General features: G+C 38.2%; 1 protein-coding gene across 2 annotated transcripts in view; it reads right to left on the bottom strand.

Moving 5' to 3' along the window:
- The window catches only part of DNAJC2 (DnaJ (Hsp40) homolog, subfamily C, member 2), a 45,161-nt gene that overhangs the window by 17,214 nt on the left and 13,245 nt on the right, over positions 1-14,702 (bottom strand). For both annotated transcript variants that reach the window (XM_006882605.1, XM_006882604.1), the window contains exons 3-6: positions 9,827-9,902; positions 4,916-5,014; positions 3,877-4,018; positions 1,029-1,109 (exon numbers count right to left, since the gene is read on the bottom strand). In XM_006882605.1, coding sequence (XP_006882667.1) covers positions 1,029-1,109; positions 3,877-4,018; positions 4,916-5,014; positions 9,827-9,902 — 398 coding nt within the window. The remainder of the gene's footprint in view (positions 1-1,028; positions 1,110-3,876; positions 4,019-4,915; positions 5,015-9,826; positions 9,903-14,702) is intronic.

Raw genomic sequence — 14,702 nt, forward strand, 5'->3', positions numbered from 1 at the left:
AAAAAAAAAAAAAAAGTAGATTGCCAGGCCTCTCCTGACGCACCTCTGGGTGGACTTAAACCTCCATGCTTCTGAGTTCTGACTTAAACCATCATGCGAGTTTTAACTGCAACACTCAAGATAGTAGGACAGCTCTTCCAATGACTATTATGTTTCTGGCTTGTATCTTCTCCAAGTGACTAAACTGATATAATTAAATGTCATAATTTCTGTTCTACAGTGGCTTATCAATTTTTTTGCATTTACTAGACACAATGAGAAATATACCATATGTAATACAAAGGGGGCATTAATTTTTACTATAAAAAATAGATTTGTTACAGACAGTATTGTCTCCTTCACGAACACATGTAAATTTTGAAAAGAAGCTAGCTAATGAAAACTCCTTGCTTGTCACTGAATGACGTCAAATAACTCAGAATTTTCATTTTGAACGATTATACTGTGCCATAATACCAAGAAATCTGGTTAAGAGACTTTAAAAAAATAATAAAAGCTTAAAGATTGCACAGAATATAGTGTTATATAAAAACTTTCAATAGTTTCTGAACAAAGCAACCTTTGTCAGTTAAAGTTCTCAGACCCACTGACCTTCAATTAAAGTAGTACTTAGTGAATCAAGAAGTCTTTCCATGTCTCAGTCAATGCACTTGGCTGGAGATCAGCCAGGGGTGCCCCAGAAGAGCCTCAAAGAAAAGGCCTGGTGATTTACTTGCAAAAATTTAGCCTCTGAAAACCCAATGGAACCTGGTTCTAATCTGACATTCATGGGGTTGTCCTGAAGTGAAAAGGACTCAAATGACAACTGGCAATGAATCATGAACTTAGTAAATATTTATCCTTTTAAAAATAAATGACAGCACCCTTTCTCTCTTCCCCTCCCCTCTATATATAAAAGATATATATCTCTTCCCTTATCCCCACCCCACTCCCTGTAAAGAAATAAAGACAAGAATAAAATAAATAAATAAAAAATAAGTAAATAAATAAATGAATGACAGCACCATAAAAACCGTTTACTGACTTACCAGAAGGAATAAAACGCATCTACATCTTCAAATGATGAATTCATATCACCAAGTTTAGGAACATTTTTTTTATTTGACCATCTGAAATATTGAAAGAATAATTTGATTCAGAAGTTTTGTATAAAAGTGTAAGAAAGTCTTAATTTGTTAAAGGAAACAAAAGCTAAACAAACCATTTTTACTAATTATGCTAAGTCTCTTTCCCCCACAAACTAAGAAATCTAGATCTGGGAAGTCAAGAGTGGTTCCCTGAACAACGTGGAAAAACAAGAGAAGACAAAGGAGCGTGTGGGTGCATCAGTCCTAACCACCAGGCTATTTTCGTTTTCTAAAGTACAGAGTTGTAGCAGTTGCTAAGTTGGGTAGGAAAGGTTAATTTATTTTTTTTTTTTTAAAAAAACCAAAACCTCACTGCTGGCCTCTAAATAAGTAGCACCGATGCTAACTGTAGGCATCACCTGTAAGAAATTGTTAGTACTCAGAAAAGGGAACAGATGCCTCCCTTCATCTGTTATCTTTCCACCTCTCCCACCAAACCTCCAGACAGACTTCTAGGCACAGCATTTATCCATCACCTTTGAAAAGAATCCCGAGATTGCTAATGATCCAGGCTTTCTTCAATGAGACCATTTAAAAAAGCCAAAACCAAACCAACCCAATATCACACTTCTTATCATCTTCAATATTATAAAACAAATATGAGGAGAAAAAAAAAACGGAGGGATGACTAAGTGGCATCAAGTTTCTTATCAGGTTCTCATACCTGCCTACACATTACAATCTCCCGGGAAGAAGTAGAAACCATATGCTGTTGTTTTTGACTGCCATCGAGTCAAGTGCGACTCTAGTGATTCTATGAACAAAAAGACCTAATGCCTTTCCATAACTGCCATCATTTCACCAAGTTCATAGAGTTTCCAGAGGCATCTGATTTAGGAAGTGGATGCCACTCCTGCTTCCAAACCTGTTTTACAACTGGGAGCTCCACCAAACACTGTTCACATGGGAAGCCATTCTGGTATTTGATACCGCAATAGCACAAGGTTCAACATCACAGCCAACCCAGGTTACTTCATACAACACACTGACAAAGAGTGATGTACAAAGTGGAAGAGTATTCCTACAGATGCACTAGCTTCACTTAACAGTGGTTGTCGTCAAGTTGAATACGACTGACCTAAACTCTGTTCTATGACTAATGTAATTTCTGTACAGAACTCTGTTCTGTAACTACCATCATTTCTGTACATTTAAAGAGTTTAGAGAGTTTGTAGTTTCCAGAGGCATCTAGTTTTAGGAAATGGATGCCACTGCTGCTTCTGAGCATAACTCAATCTGGAAGCTCATCCAAACACTATACATAACAGGTAACCATCATGGTATTTAACGAAACTGTGGAACAATTTGCAGTGTCACAGCAACACCAAGTTGTTCAGTTCAGCAAACAGACAAAAGACTGCTGTGTCATTCAAGGAATATTCTTTCGAAAATTAACACATTTGTGGCCCGAGGACCCTGCAAGGTTTTAAGCCAACACCTTTGAGCGCACTTAAACCCTAGTCAAAGGGTCAGGGATACTGCTCTTGGGGAGGAAAGAGCAATCATACACATCAAACATGACCCCCCAAAAACACACAACTCCAAAACTTTCCCTTCACTTGCCCATTTGGACCAGTAACCACAGCAGCAAAAAGCCACACTCCCAGAGCGAGTGTCCCCAAGCCTTTGCCTAGGGTTTAAGTCTGCTCAAAGGCGTTGGCTTGTTTTGGAGACAATATAGAACAGAATTTAAAGTTCCCATGGAAGCTAGACTTTCTGGAATCACAGAGGCTAGATAACTCCTAAGATACTGCCCTAACATAAATCTTTAAAACAAAAATATCCCCTTAAGTCTTAAAACCAAACAGTAGTCTAGCTTAATTATTAATAGTAAAGAAGGTCTGCCATGAGTAACTATACTCTTAAAATTAGTCTATATGGGATCAAACTGACAACAGCAACTCCAAAGATTAAAAAAATTAAAAAGGTAGTGAGTTTACACTAACAGAGGAATGGCTGTACAACTTAAAGAATGTAACGATGTCACTGAATTGCACATGGAAAAACCGAACTGTGTATGTTATGCTGTGTATATGTCAACAAAAAGGAAAATAAACAGTATTAAAACCAAAAAATCCCTATGCCAGTTCCAAACCAAATAAAATCTTAAAATTCTGGACTAAAATCCAGACATCAGTTGTTCATCTCTCCACATGATTACAAAGTGTAACCAAGATGTGTTCTTAAAAAAACCCACAAAAGCAAAAATCCCTTCCATTGCAGATGAAGCCAAAAATGTACACTATACTGAAGAAAGGCTTTTCATGAAAGAAATTATGTATGTTTTAGTCTCACCTAGAAAGCATCTTTCATCAAAGCACATGATAATCAGATGCTCAAAGAAGATAACACAAGTTTTTCTTAACTGATAGTGGGCCAAAAGCAGCAGTGTACTCATTAATGGAGGGGCTGCACGGAGAGAAAGTCACTGTCACCTAAGTCTTGCTATCACAATACACAAACACTGCTTTTTGTACCTCCAGAGGAAAAGCAAAACAAAGAAAAAAACATCCTAGAGCTCTAAAGGAATTTCACAATGGAAAGGCAGACTTCTGTTTAAACCGCAAAAGAAACAAAGAACAGTATGCTCACCAGAAGGGCTCAGTATTGTAGAGAAAGAGAAAGAGGAAGAGACTGGAAATTTTCCAATAAAAACCAAACTATTAACAGAACAAAAAAGCAGAAACTTGAAAGAGTATGAGAAGCAAGGCAAAAGAGCATCACGACCAAATGCAGTATCTTAACCCACCTGGAATTCCTTTCAAACACGGGGAAGAACACTTCGAAGAAATTGTCTTTTGCTTCACTTTTGGAAGGAACTGAATTATCAAAAGTAGGATCTACACTGTTAAATGCGCGTCTTTTCACTGGATCAGACAACATTTCATAAGCTAAGGAAAAGAATTACAAGTCACATCACTATGACTCTGTACATTATTTTTGCTGTGAGAATGCATATTTTTCCCTTTAAAAAAGTTGATAATTTTCATATTTATTGTTTGAAAGAAATGTGTGTTTGTGGTAGTGAAGATTTAATTTAAGTAATAAAAGTTCTAGGAAAGCTACAATCACATTTAACAACTAAGGAAAGTATTCCTGGTAAATAAATGACAAGTCCCCTTCAAGAAAAGAGATTATTCTGGGGAAAAGAAAACAGGTAGAAAATTAACTGTTAGATCCCAACACTGTAAAAGATCAAAGGATTTCGACCTTCAATTTTCAAAAGGTGTGCTTATGAGTTTTCAAAAACTCGCACTGAAATGTTAAATCCTATTAATCACTTAGAAATAGAGGTTACCCTAATTAATTTGCTTAATAAGGCTGCATGGCTATGTAAACAGCCATAAGCAACTGTGAATTAATACTATGATATCACACACTTACTGATTTAAATTTAGCAACATATCAGAGTTTAAGACACCAATCACTTGCGATGAGGAAAGGTCCATATCAGCCATCTCATCATTAAATATAAAGCCTAGATAAACCAAGTCTAGGATGAGTTTCTCCGAACAGTCACCTGAGGATCATATTAAAGTGCAGGCTCTGAGGATCTGGGTTGGGGCCCAGGACCCTGCATTTGTAATACACTGCCAGGCATTGCTATGGTGGCTGGTTGTGGACGTCCTCACTTTGAGTAACGAGGTTCTAGGAAGACTACGAGAAATAACCTGATGCAATAAAAAATGTTACAGCTGAGTTAAGTGAACTACAGTATTCACAAGAAACCCAATCCAAAGAGTTAATAATTAGTATTAGAAATTTCTTACTCTCAACGGTTTTCTGACCTTTAGTTATGCAAGTAAAGTAGTCATTATCCCCTTCTTTTATTGGTTCACCAGCTGCTTTCCGTTTGTCTGGATGATGTTTTAAAACCATTGCTTTGTCTACAAAATAAGTCAGATTTAAGTATCTTGTCATTTTAAGCAACCAACCTGAAAATAAAGATGATCAAAGACCATTTCTAAATTGAATAAGCTAGTCTCAAAATATTGTCTTCCACGACAAAACATGTACTTACTAAATGGAGAGGTTACAAAGAGGCTGAGAGAATTTACAGATACCTGCCTTTTTCATCTATTTCTTTCCTTCTTTCTAATAGTATGTTTTCTTAATACTTAATTCACCAACTCAAACTTCCAAAATAGCATGAAGAAGAGTGAGAAGGCCAGTTTCCGTCTAGATTTTAATGGTAATAGCTCTAGTGCTGCAAGGTTAGTCTGCTGGCTACAGACCTGAACTATTTGTACAAGTGTTTACTCCTTTTCAATGACCTGTTTATTAAAAAGGAGTGTGTTAAATTTTGTTCTATATACTCAGAAAAATCACACAGACATCATTTTACCTAAGCTATAAACAGATAAAAGAAAACCTACTTGCTTGTGGAAATTATTCTTTTCATGTTTTACTGAACTCAATTTGTGATTTTTAAGTGAGATATCGGTACTCTAGTCATGAATGAGATTTTTAAAAGATTTCTTTGCCAGGTTTTTATGCAATGATTACATTTACTTCACAAAAGAAGTTATTTCAAATAGTTTATATTCAACATGAGAATTTTTGAACATGTGAAAAAAATTCATGTGCCTTGTAATCCTCAGATGCCTTTTTCAATTTCAAAGCCGCCTTTTCCAAATTCATTCTGTTTAAGAGTGATCTAAAACATTTCTGTCTTCTACACCAGTTTCCATCTTCTTCCTTTGCATAGGAGCCATGGTGGCACAGCACATTAAGCACTGGGCCTCCAAGCCACTGTGCAGGAGAAAGACGAGACCGTCTGTTTCCTTGAAGATTTACCACCGTGGAAAACCTATGGGGAAGTTCTACTTCATGCTCCAGGGATGTTATGAGGAACAGTCGACTCTGGTAAAGAGTTCTTTTGCATGCCTGTGGTGTCAAAGGTTTACCATTCTTGTAACATATATATGGTAACATACCATTCTTGTGCATATTGGTAACTTGTTCCTCCTTTTAAAAAACTGAACACAATTTCATTATGCCAAGATACAGCAGTCTGCATTACCTAATCTATTACCGGACATCTCAGTGGTTTCCAATTTTTTAAAATAAAATACGGACTTATTATCAAGTCATTTCCACATATACAACAGCCATAAGCTTGGACAAATACATTTTTGTTTTTGCAGGTAAGAGATTTTTCTCCTACATATGGTATGACTAAAGGATGACAGACAAAGAACTGATGCCTTTGAACTGTACTGCAGAAGAATATAAAATATCCCATGGACCACCAATACAGACATGTCCTGGAGAAGGTACAGCCAGAGTGCTCCTTGGAGGCAAGGATGGTGAAGCTTCATCTCACAAACTTTTGGTATATTGCTGGGAGAAGTTACTCCTTGGAGTATGACATCATGCTCGCAAAGGTGGAGAAACAGAAAAGGAGAGGAAATCCTACAACCAGGTGGACTGACTCAGTGACTGCAGCAATGGGCTTGAGTATGTCTGAGATTGTGAGGATGACACAGGATAGGACAGGGTTCAGATCTGTTTATAAGGCTGATGAACTATGAGTCATATTCGACTTGACAGCACCTCACAACAACAACAAGGTATATAAGTTTCTCTACTAATACTAAAAAAAGAGACATTTTCTGCTTGTCTTTGAAGAAAAAAGGGAGCTCTGGTGGCTTAGTGGTAAGGAATTGAGCTGCCAATGCAAAAGTAGGTAATTGGAATCTACCAGCTACTCTGTGGGAGAAAGATGGGCAATCTCCTCCTATGCAATTTACTGCTTCTCAAACTGACTGGAAGGTCAGCTATAGGTTGATTCAGACTCAAAAGTGCACAACATAGAAAATAAAAGGGCTAAGGTCGTCACGGGATCTCTTTATGATGAAGTTTAGAGGTTATGTAGCCAGGCCGATAGTTTGGAGGCACGATGCTCCATGCATCATGGTGGTACATAACCACTGCCATTCACGCTGGAGATACTGAGCCAGGGTGGCCAGGGAGGCTCCGAGGTTCTCTTTGAAGGCTCTTTCACCTTTGCTACCAAAACAGAGTCCGTCCAGCACGTCTTCACTCACAGCTTCTCCTCTGAAATGTCAAATGTCCACTGATTGATGAAAATACTTTATCTCAAGGTGTAAATCTCTCTTTAAATCAGGAGAGTTGTTACATATTTGCAAGACTGTTCATTTGTTTTTACTTCCTTTTTTTAACCTTAAACCAGAATTTAATCAACAAACATGAAAATATTCTTTCATGATTTATATTTTATTGGTTGTTTTAATGGCCAGTACAGAGACATTATGAATAATCTGTACATAATTCTTAATGCACATACCAAAAATCTCAAAAGCCATGTAGTTATAATTCTTTTCTAAATTCCAGTGACCTTCCAGCTTTAAATTTGGAGAGTTTTCATAAAGAAGAAAATAAGTACCAATATCTTCAATTGATAATTTGTCACATCATTAAGTCCTACTAATTCACAATTTACTATCACACACACTGCACATTCAAATTTTCAACAGTTCACAGCACATAAGAAAGTTATTAGGAAAACTGCTTGACTACCAAGACCAAAGATGTTACAGAATCCACATAGTTCTGACAGGGAGGAAGCCATGAAGAGGGAGTGGTTATGTTTAAGATGAAATTTTACTAGAATTTATATTTATGTATCTAAAAAATATGGAAAATAGACTTAATTTAAATTGTTCAAGTCATAAATGCATTGACTATGACTCCAAATTTTCATTAAGTATACTATGTATTATGGGATATAAAAACTGTCCCCTTCCCCCATGGAATGTTGCATTCCTCTTGGGCATGTTGGTGGCAGGGAGGACTCGTGCCGGGTGCCTGTAGGCCGCAGCGCCCACAGAGACTTCGCGAAGCTGGGTTGCTCTGGCACTGCATCTCCGCCCGCCACCGTGCTGCTGGGACCCGCAGCAGAGCGGTGGGAGATGTTTTTACTTCTTTAGGGAAACGTAATTTTAACTGATCCTCTTATATTTTAAGTTTCCAAATTTTCTCCCCATATGGCCTTCTGCAATGTCTATTCTGCCCCCCAATGCAATGTCTTTGTATCCTAAAACAGTTATCCAGTTTCCTTTTGAACCTTATGATAAATTAGTCCTAGAGGTGTTGTTATCTTCAGTTTTTTTTGTTGGATAATTTCCTCTTATGCTGCACTTTCCCCCTCTCTGTTGATTTTTTTAATTTCTAAGCAGCCATTCATACTGAATAATTCTGAGATTTTCCTATGCTTGTTATTATTGATAGGCAAGTCATAAAACTTAAGGGCTCAGAGAACACTGCTTGAAAAAGAAACAAGGGTAACTTGAGATCAGCTCTCTATTTTTACTGAAAATTCAGACTTTCCTCCCTTGTGCTTCCCAAATATAATTACTAAGGTTTCTTATGAAGACAGTTAGTAAAGTGGCTTTAATTTGACATTCAAATTACTAATCTTGCACAAAGGTCATAAATAGGATTTTTTAATTTTAAAACGGCTTGCTATGAAAGTTTTCACTTGAAAATATCTCAGCTTACATGACAGTGTCGTAGTGCAGCCGAGCTGGCTGACTCACCTTATGGACAACTGAATGAAACTCTGCTCAGTGCTGTACTATCCTGCCAGGACCCACTGTGGCAATCACTTTGTCAATCCATCTCATTGAAGATCTTCCTCTCCTTTAGGGACCCTCCACTTTTTGAAACACGTTGTCCTTCTTCAAGGACAGGCTCTTCCTGATAGCATCCCCAGGGTATGGAAAACATCTCACATCTTTGCTTCGGAAAAGAATTCTAGCTGCATTTCTTTCAAGAAATTTGGGGTTTTTTTGGTATTCCATGGTACAGTCAATATTTTTTACTAATACGATTCAAAGAAATCAACTATCTTCCTTATTGTCTCCCTATCCATTTCCACATAACCAGAATCTTATCTCTTGACCTCAATATCCATTTCCTAGAAAACAAATCGCCTTTCCCCTTTCTCTAAAGTTTGCCAATCACGTGAACTGAACATGTGTGTAATACAGAACTATGTCTACTGTTAACTGTGTTAATGAAAATAATAATACAACAACAGATAAACTTTCTTGGGAAAACAGAAAATGTGGTATCAATAAAGACGTGATCTAAAATCACAAAATAGCCAGAAGTATGCGATTTTAATCCACCAGATGCTCTGCTGGAGAAGGAGGGACAATCTCCTCCTGTACCAGTCAGATCTGATTTGACAGTACACACACACACACACACACACACAAAGTAATAAAACAGAACAAAACAAAAAACCCCAAATCCTCTTTTTGTGACCAGGACAGGCAAAAAAATAAAATCACAAAATAATCAGCCGTTTAAGTAATACAACGGTTTCTACTGAGTACAGTTATTTGTACTTCTAAAGAGAGCTGAAATGGTATTTTTCAAAAAACTCATTGAAAGAATGTTCTTTATCCTGCTACAAACACAAACAAAGCCTGATTTCATATCCATAAGAAGAATTTCATATGTAAGTCTAATAAACCTTTTTTACTGGCTCTAAAATTAAAGACAACTATGCTTATACATTGTTATGGCAATTGACAATATAACTATGTTAACAAATCTAAAGCTTTAGTTATAAATTATCTGTGCTTATTATTATCTTATATATCACTTAAAAAGGTATCATTTCTTATGCCAGGTATTTTATTATTTAAAAAAAACAAGGTACTTACGTGCTGCTTTGATCTGTCTCTGTGTAGCTTTGTATCTTACATGGCCAAGTCCAAGAACTGCATAATGATCCTGATTCTGACATAAACACAAAGTGAAGACACGTTTGAAGTAGAAGTTTGAAGTCATTTGTGTTTTTGTATCTTAAAACCTTGTTGCACAAAATAATATTTCTATAAAAGGAATCCACTGAGAGAGAGGGCTTGTAAAAAATGGATCCTAGGGAGCTCTGGTGGCCTAGTGGCAAGAAGCTGCACTGCAATCCCAGAGCTATGTGGTTCAAATCCACAAGAAGCTCTGCTGGAGAAGGAGGGGCAATCTCCTCCTGTATCAGTCAGATGCAATTTGAGGGTACATACAAAAATGGGTCCTATGTTCACACAGGATTGGGAATGTTGACATTATAGCACTCTCAATGACTAATAAGCATATATAAGAGTCATAAAAGCTGAGAGAAGGCTTACAAGTTAAAAAAGAACAATCTGTAAAGCCAGGATTTTCTAAATGAGTATAAAATTTCCTTTAATTCTTAATACCCATTATGATTTTTTAAAAAACCCAATGCAAGCTAAGCCACTGCTGCTGACTTGATTCTGACTCACAGTAGCCTCCACTAGGTGTCCAAGGTAGAAATCTTAAGGGCCAGATTACCTTACCTTTCTCCAGGGGAGAAGCTGGTGGATTCAAACTACAGATATTTTGCTAAGCAACCCAACACATGACACACTTTGCCATTCCTTTTTAATATTCTACAGCTGCTCATAAATAGCAGCCAGAGTGGTTAATGAAACCCAAGCAGGATGGGGCAGGAGATACTTGCAAACAAAGAATATTGGGCAGAAATTTTAAGAAATTGAGGAATGAAGCTTCTCTGGATAGGAAGTCATCTACAGTCATTTCTGTGCTGAGTGACATTCCACTGAATATAAAAGCTGAGATAACCACTAGAATAAAGACTCTTTACAGAACTCAAAGGATGCATGTATATGTCTTGGAAAATTATGTCAGCCATCCAGTAGGAGCCATCAAGAATAAAGGAGAACTGAAGCATAAGACATGGAGGAGAAAAATCACAATAGGATTCACTAATCTCACTTTAAATTCAGAACTGAATTTCCAGGAACAAGTCTTTTATATTCAGTCTCACAATCACATTTTGCTTTGGTTGGTTCACTCTTCCATCCACACTTACGTAACTTCTCTCCTCCAGCCTTTATTAAAACCTCATATGCCCCTTACTCCCTCTGATAGATGGCCTTATTACTGTTACGTGCCGTCGAGTCACCTGCTACTCATAGTGACCCTTTGTACAACAGCCCTAAACCCTGCTCTATCCTGTGCCAATCTCACTGTCTCCGACATACCGACCCCGATTACCCCAGTCACCGAATCAATCCACCTTATAAAGGTCTTCTTCTCCTACACTGTCCCTCCACCTTCCCAAGCATGACATCCCTCTCCAAGGACTGGTCCCTCCTTGCAATATGTCCAACGTATGTCAGACGAAGCCTCAGAATCCTTGCCTCCAAGAAGCAGCTTGGTTTAACCCTCTCCAGGCTGAACCTTTTCATTTTCTTAGCAGTTCATGGTAAATTCAATACTCTTCTCCAACACCACAGCTCAAAAGGCAGCAATTCTCATTCTATCCTCCCTAGTCATTATCTAACTCTCTGATCCATAACAAGTGATTGCAAAGATCATGGCCTGTATTAGGCATACCTTAGTCTCCAGTATGACACCACTGCTCTTCAGTACTTTGGGGGAGGTCTCTAACAGCAGACCTTCCCATCGCAATACATCTTTTAATTTCCAGGCTGTGGGTGCCAAGATTGTGGACTATGGAGCCAAGCAAACTAAAGCTGTAAACAATCTCAATCTCTTCACCATCCATCCTGATGCTGCCAAATGGCCAAGTGGTGAGAATCTCTGCCTTGTTGATATTGAGTCTCAATCCACATTGAAGGCTGCAGTCCTTGACCTTCTACAGCAAGCGCTTCAGGTCCTCCTCAGTTTCAGCAAGCTGGGTTGTGTCATCTGCATAATGCAGATGGTTGATGAAACTTCCACCAATCCTGATGCTGTATTTCTCCTCATAGAGCCCAGCCTCCTGATAATCTGTTCTGCATACAGGTTGAAAAGGTATGGAAATAGAACACATCTCTGGCATATGCCCTTCCCAATTTTGAACCATTCTGTGTTTCCTTGCTCTGTTCTGACAACCGCCTCCTGGTCCAAGTATAGGTTTTACATTACAACGATCAAGTGTTCTGGGATTTCCCATTCTTCGCAGAGTCAGCCACAGTTTGTTATGATCCACACAGTTAAACAACTTTGCATAATCAATGAAACACACATAGACATTCCTCTGGTACTCCCTGCTTTCAACCAAGATCCATCTAACATTAGCTACAATATCCCTAGTCCCACGACCCCTTCTAAAGCCAGCCTGCATTTCTGACAGTTCTCTGCTGATGTGTTCCAGTCGTTTTTGGATAATCTTCAGCAAAATCTTGCTTGTGTGTGATATTGTTCGATAATTTATATACTCTGTTGGATCACCTTTCTTTGGAATGGGAACAAATATAGATCTCTTCCAGCCAGTTGACCAAGTGGTTTTCCTGGCACAACTTGGTGAGCACATCTGGGGCACTATCTGTTAGTTGAAAAACGTCTATTTGTATACCATCAATTCCTGGGAACTTATTTTTTGCCAATTCCTTCAAAGCAGCTTGAACTTCTTCAGTCTTCACCACAGGCTCTTACTCATACATTGTTTCATTCTTTTGTGCCTGCCAACTCCTTTTGGTACAGTGACTCTGTATACTCTTTTGACCTTCTTTTAATACTTTCTGGACCATTTAATATTTTGCCCAAAGCATCCTAAGTATAGCAAGTCGAGGTTTGAATTTGTTCTTCAGTTCCTTGAACTTAAGAAATGCTGAGCGAGTTCGACCCTTTTGATTTTCTGACTCCAGCTCCTTGCACATTTCATTGTAATATTTTTACATTGTCTTCCCACACTGCCTTTTGAAATCTTCTATTCAGCTCTTTAGTATTTTGAATTCTTCCCCTGCTTTGGCTTCTTGGTGCTCTAGTGCAAAATTTAGAGTTTCTTCTGACATCCATGTTTGTCTTTTCTTCCTCCTCTGTCTTTGTAATAATCTTTTGCACTCTTCCTGGATGATACTCTTGATTTCCTCCCACAACTCATCTTGTCTTCTCTCATTGGTGTTCAAGGCCTCAAACCTGTTCCTGAGATGGTTTTGAAATTCAAGTGGGATAGACTCAAGGTCCTATTTTGGTTCCCGTGGATTTGATTTCATTTTCCTTGATTTAGCTTCAGCTTAAACTTGTATATGAGAAGTTGGTGGTCTGTTCCACAATCAGTACCTGGCCTAGTTTTCACAGCTGACATTGAGCTTCGCCAGTGGTTCTTTCCACAGATGTAATCAATCTGATTCTTTTTTTTTTAAAATATGGAATGCTTCACAACTTTTGCACGTCATCCTTGCACAGGGGACATGCTAATCTCTGTATCGTTCCAATTTTAGTATATGTGCTGCCGAAGCAAGCACAATCAATCTGATTCTTATGCATACCATCAGGTGTAATCCATGTGTATAACCTGCATTTCTGTTTCTTATAAAACATATCTGCAATGAATAAGTCGCTGATTAGCCCTCTACATATTGTTATGTGCTATGGAGTTGAGTATAACTCATAGCAATCCTGTGAATAATGTTAGGTCTTCGCATTGGACGGAAGGCCAAGGACTCAAAGAAGGGAGAGAAAGAAAGAAGCTAAAGAAGCTTTATTAAGGGGGCTCCCCGCGGGATTCCTTGGTCTGCAGAGAAACAGGCAGAGGGACAGACCAGGGAAATACTGCGCCCTAAAGTGGATTAGGGAGGTTTTATAGTGAGGGCCTTTAGGGAGGCAAGGAAGGGACATTCCATAGTGGTTTAGCCAGGTGGGTAGTCTTCTAGGGAGGGAAGGAGGGGCACTCCAAAGTAGCTGAAGCTGTTCACTTCCTTTGTTGACATGCTATTCCTTGAATCCTTTGTTCTCCCTTTGACCTTGGTTCTGTCCTGACAACAGATCTTAATCCTGTCCTATCCTGTGCCATCATCATCATCACACTTGAGCCCACTGCTGCAGTCTCTGTGTCAATCCATCTCATTGAGGGTCTTTTTCTCTTTCACTGATCATCCATTTTCCAAGCATAGGTTTTTCTCAAGGAGCAGCCTCCTAACAACATCCGCAAAGTATGTGAAATGAAGCCTTTTACAAAATAATAACCACAACAAATTAAAAGAATCTTTCTCAAATTCTAGCATCTTTACACTACCTTGTATCTTCTTCCTTTTTCTTCAACACAACTGATAAGTATCTTTTCTATCTGGGTTCTGAATTCCACCCTCTCTAGGTTCCTAAAAAAATAGTATCTTTCAGTTACCCCCCTAAATGCATGGCAAAGTCATTCCTCTCATCACTATACAAATATATTCAGTTATTTCCCATCTTTAAATATTGTCCCATCTCAAGCAAGATCCACACCTCACTCCATATACAAAAAACCAAGGACTATAAACTTCATTAAAGAAAAGCTTGGAAGAACTTTAGTAGTCCTAATCCACAATATAAACAGTCTTCCAGGTATCCTGAAAAATCTACAACCAGGAGAAGATAAAAGAGATGAATGGGACCTCCTAAGAATCAAATCCCTATGCACATCCAAAGACTTCTCCAACAGGGTCAAGAGAGAAGTCATAGACTGGGAAAAAGTGTTTGGCAATGACATGGCAGATAAGGGACTTATATCTAGAATTTATAAAATACTTGAGGCACCACAACAAGATAAAGGTAAATAATCCAATTGAA

Source organism: Elephantulus edwardii, unplaced genomic scaffold, assembly GCF_000299155.1.
Source record: "Elephantulus edwardii isolate Elephantulus edwardi_28Jun2011 unplaced genomic scaffold, EleEdw1.0 scaffold00022, whole genome shotgun sequence".
Lineage (NCBI taxonomy): Eukaryota > Metazoa > Chordata > Mammalia > Macroscelidea > Macroscelididae > Elephantulus > Elephantulus edwardii.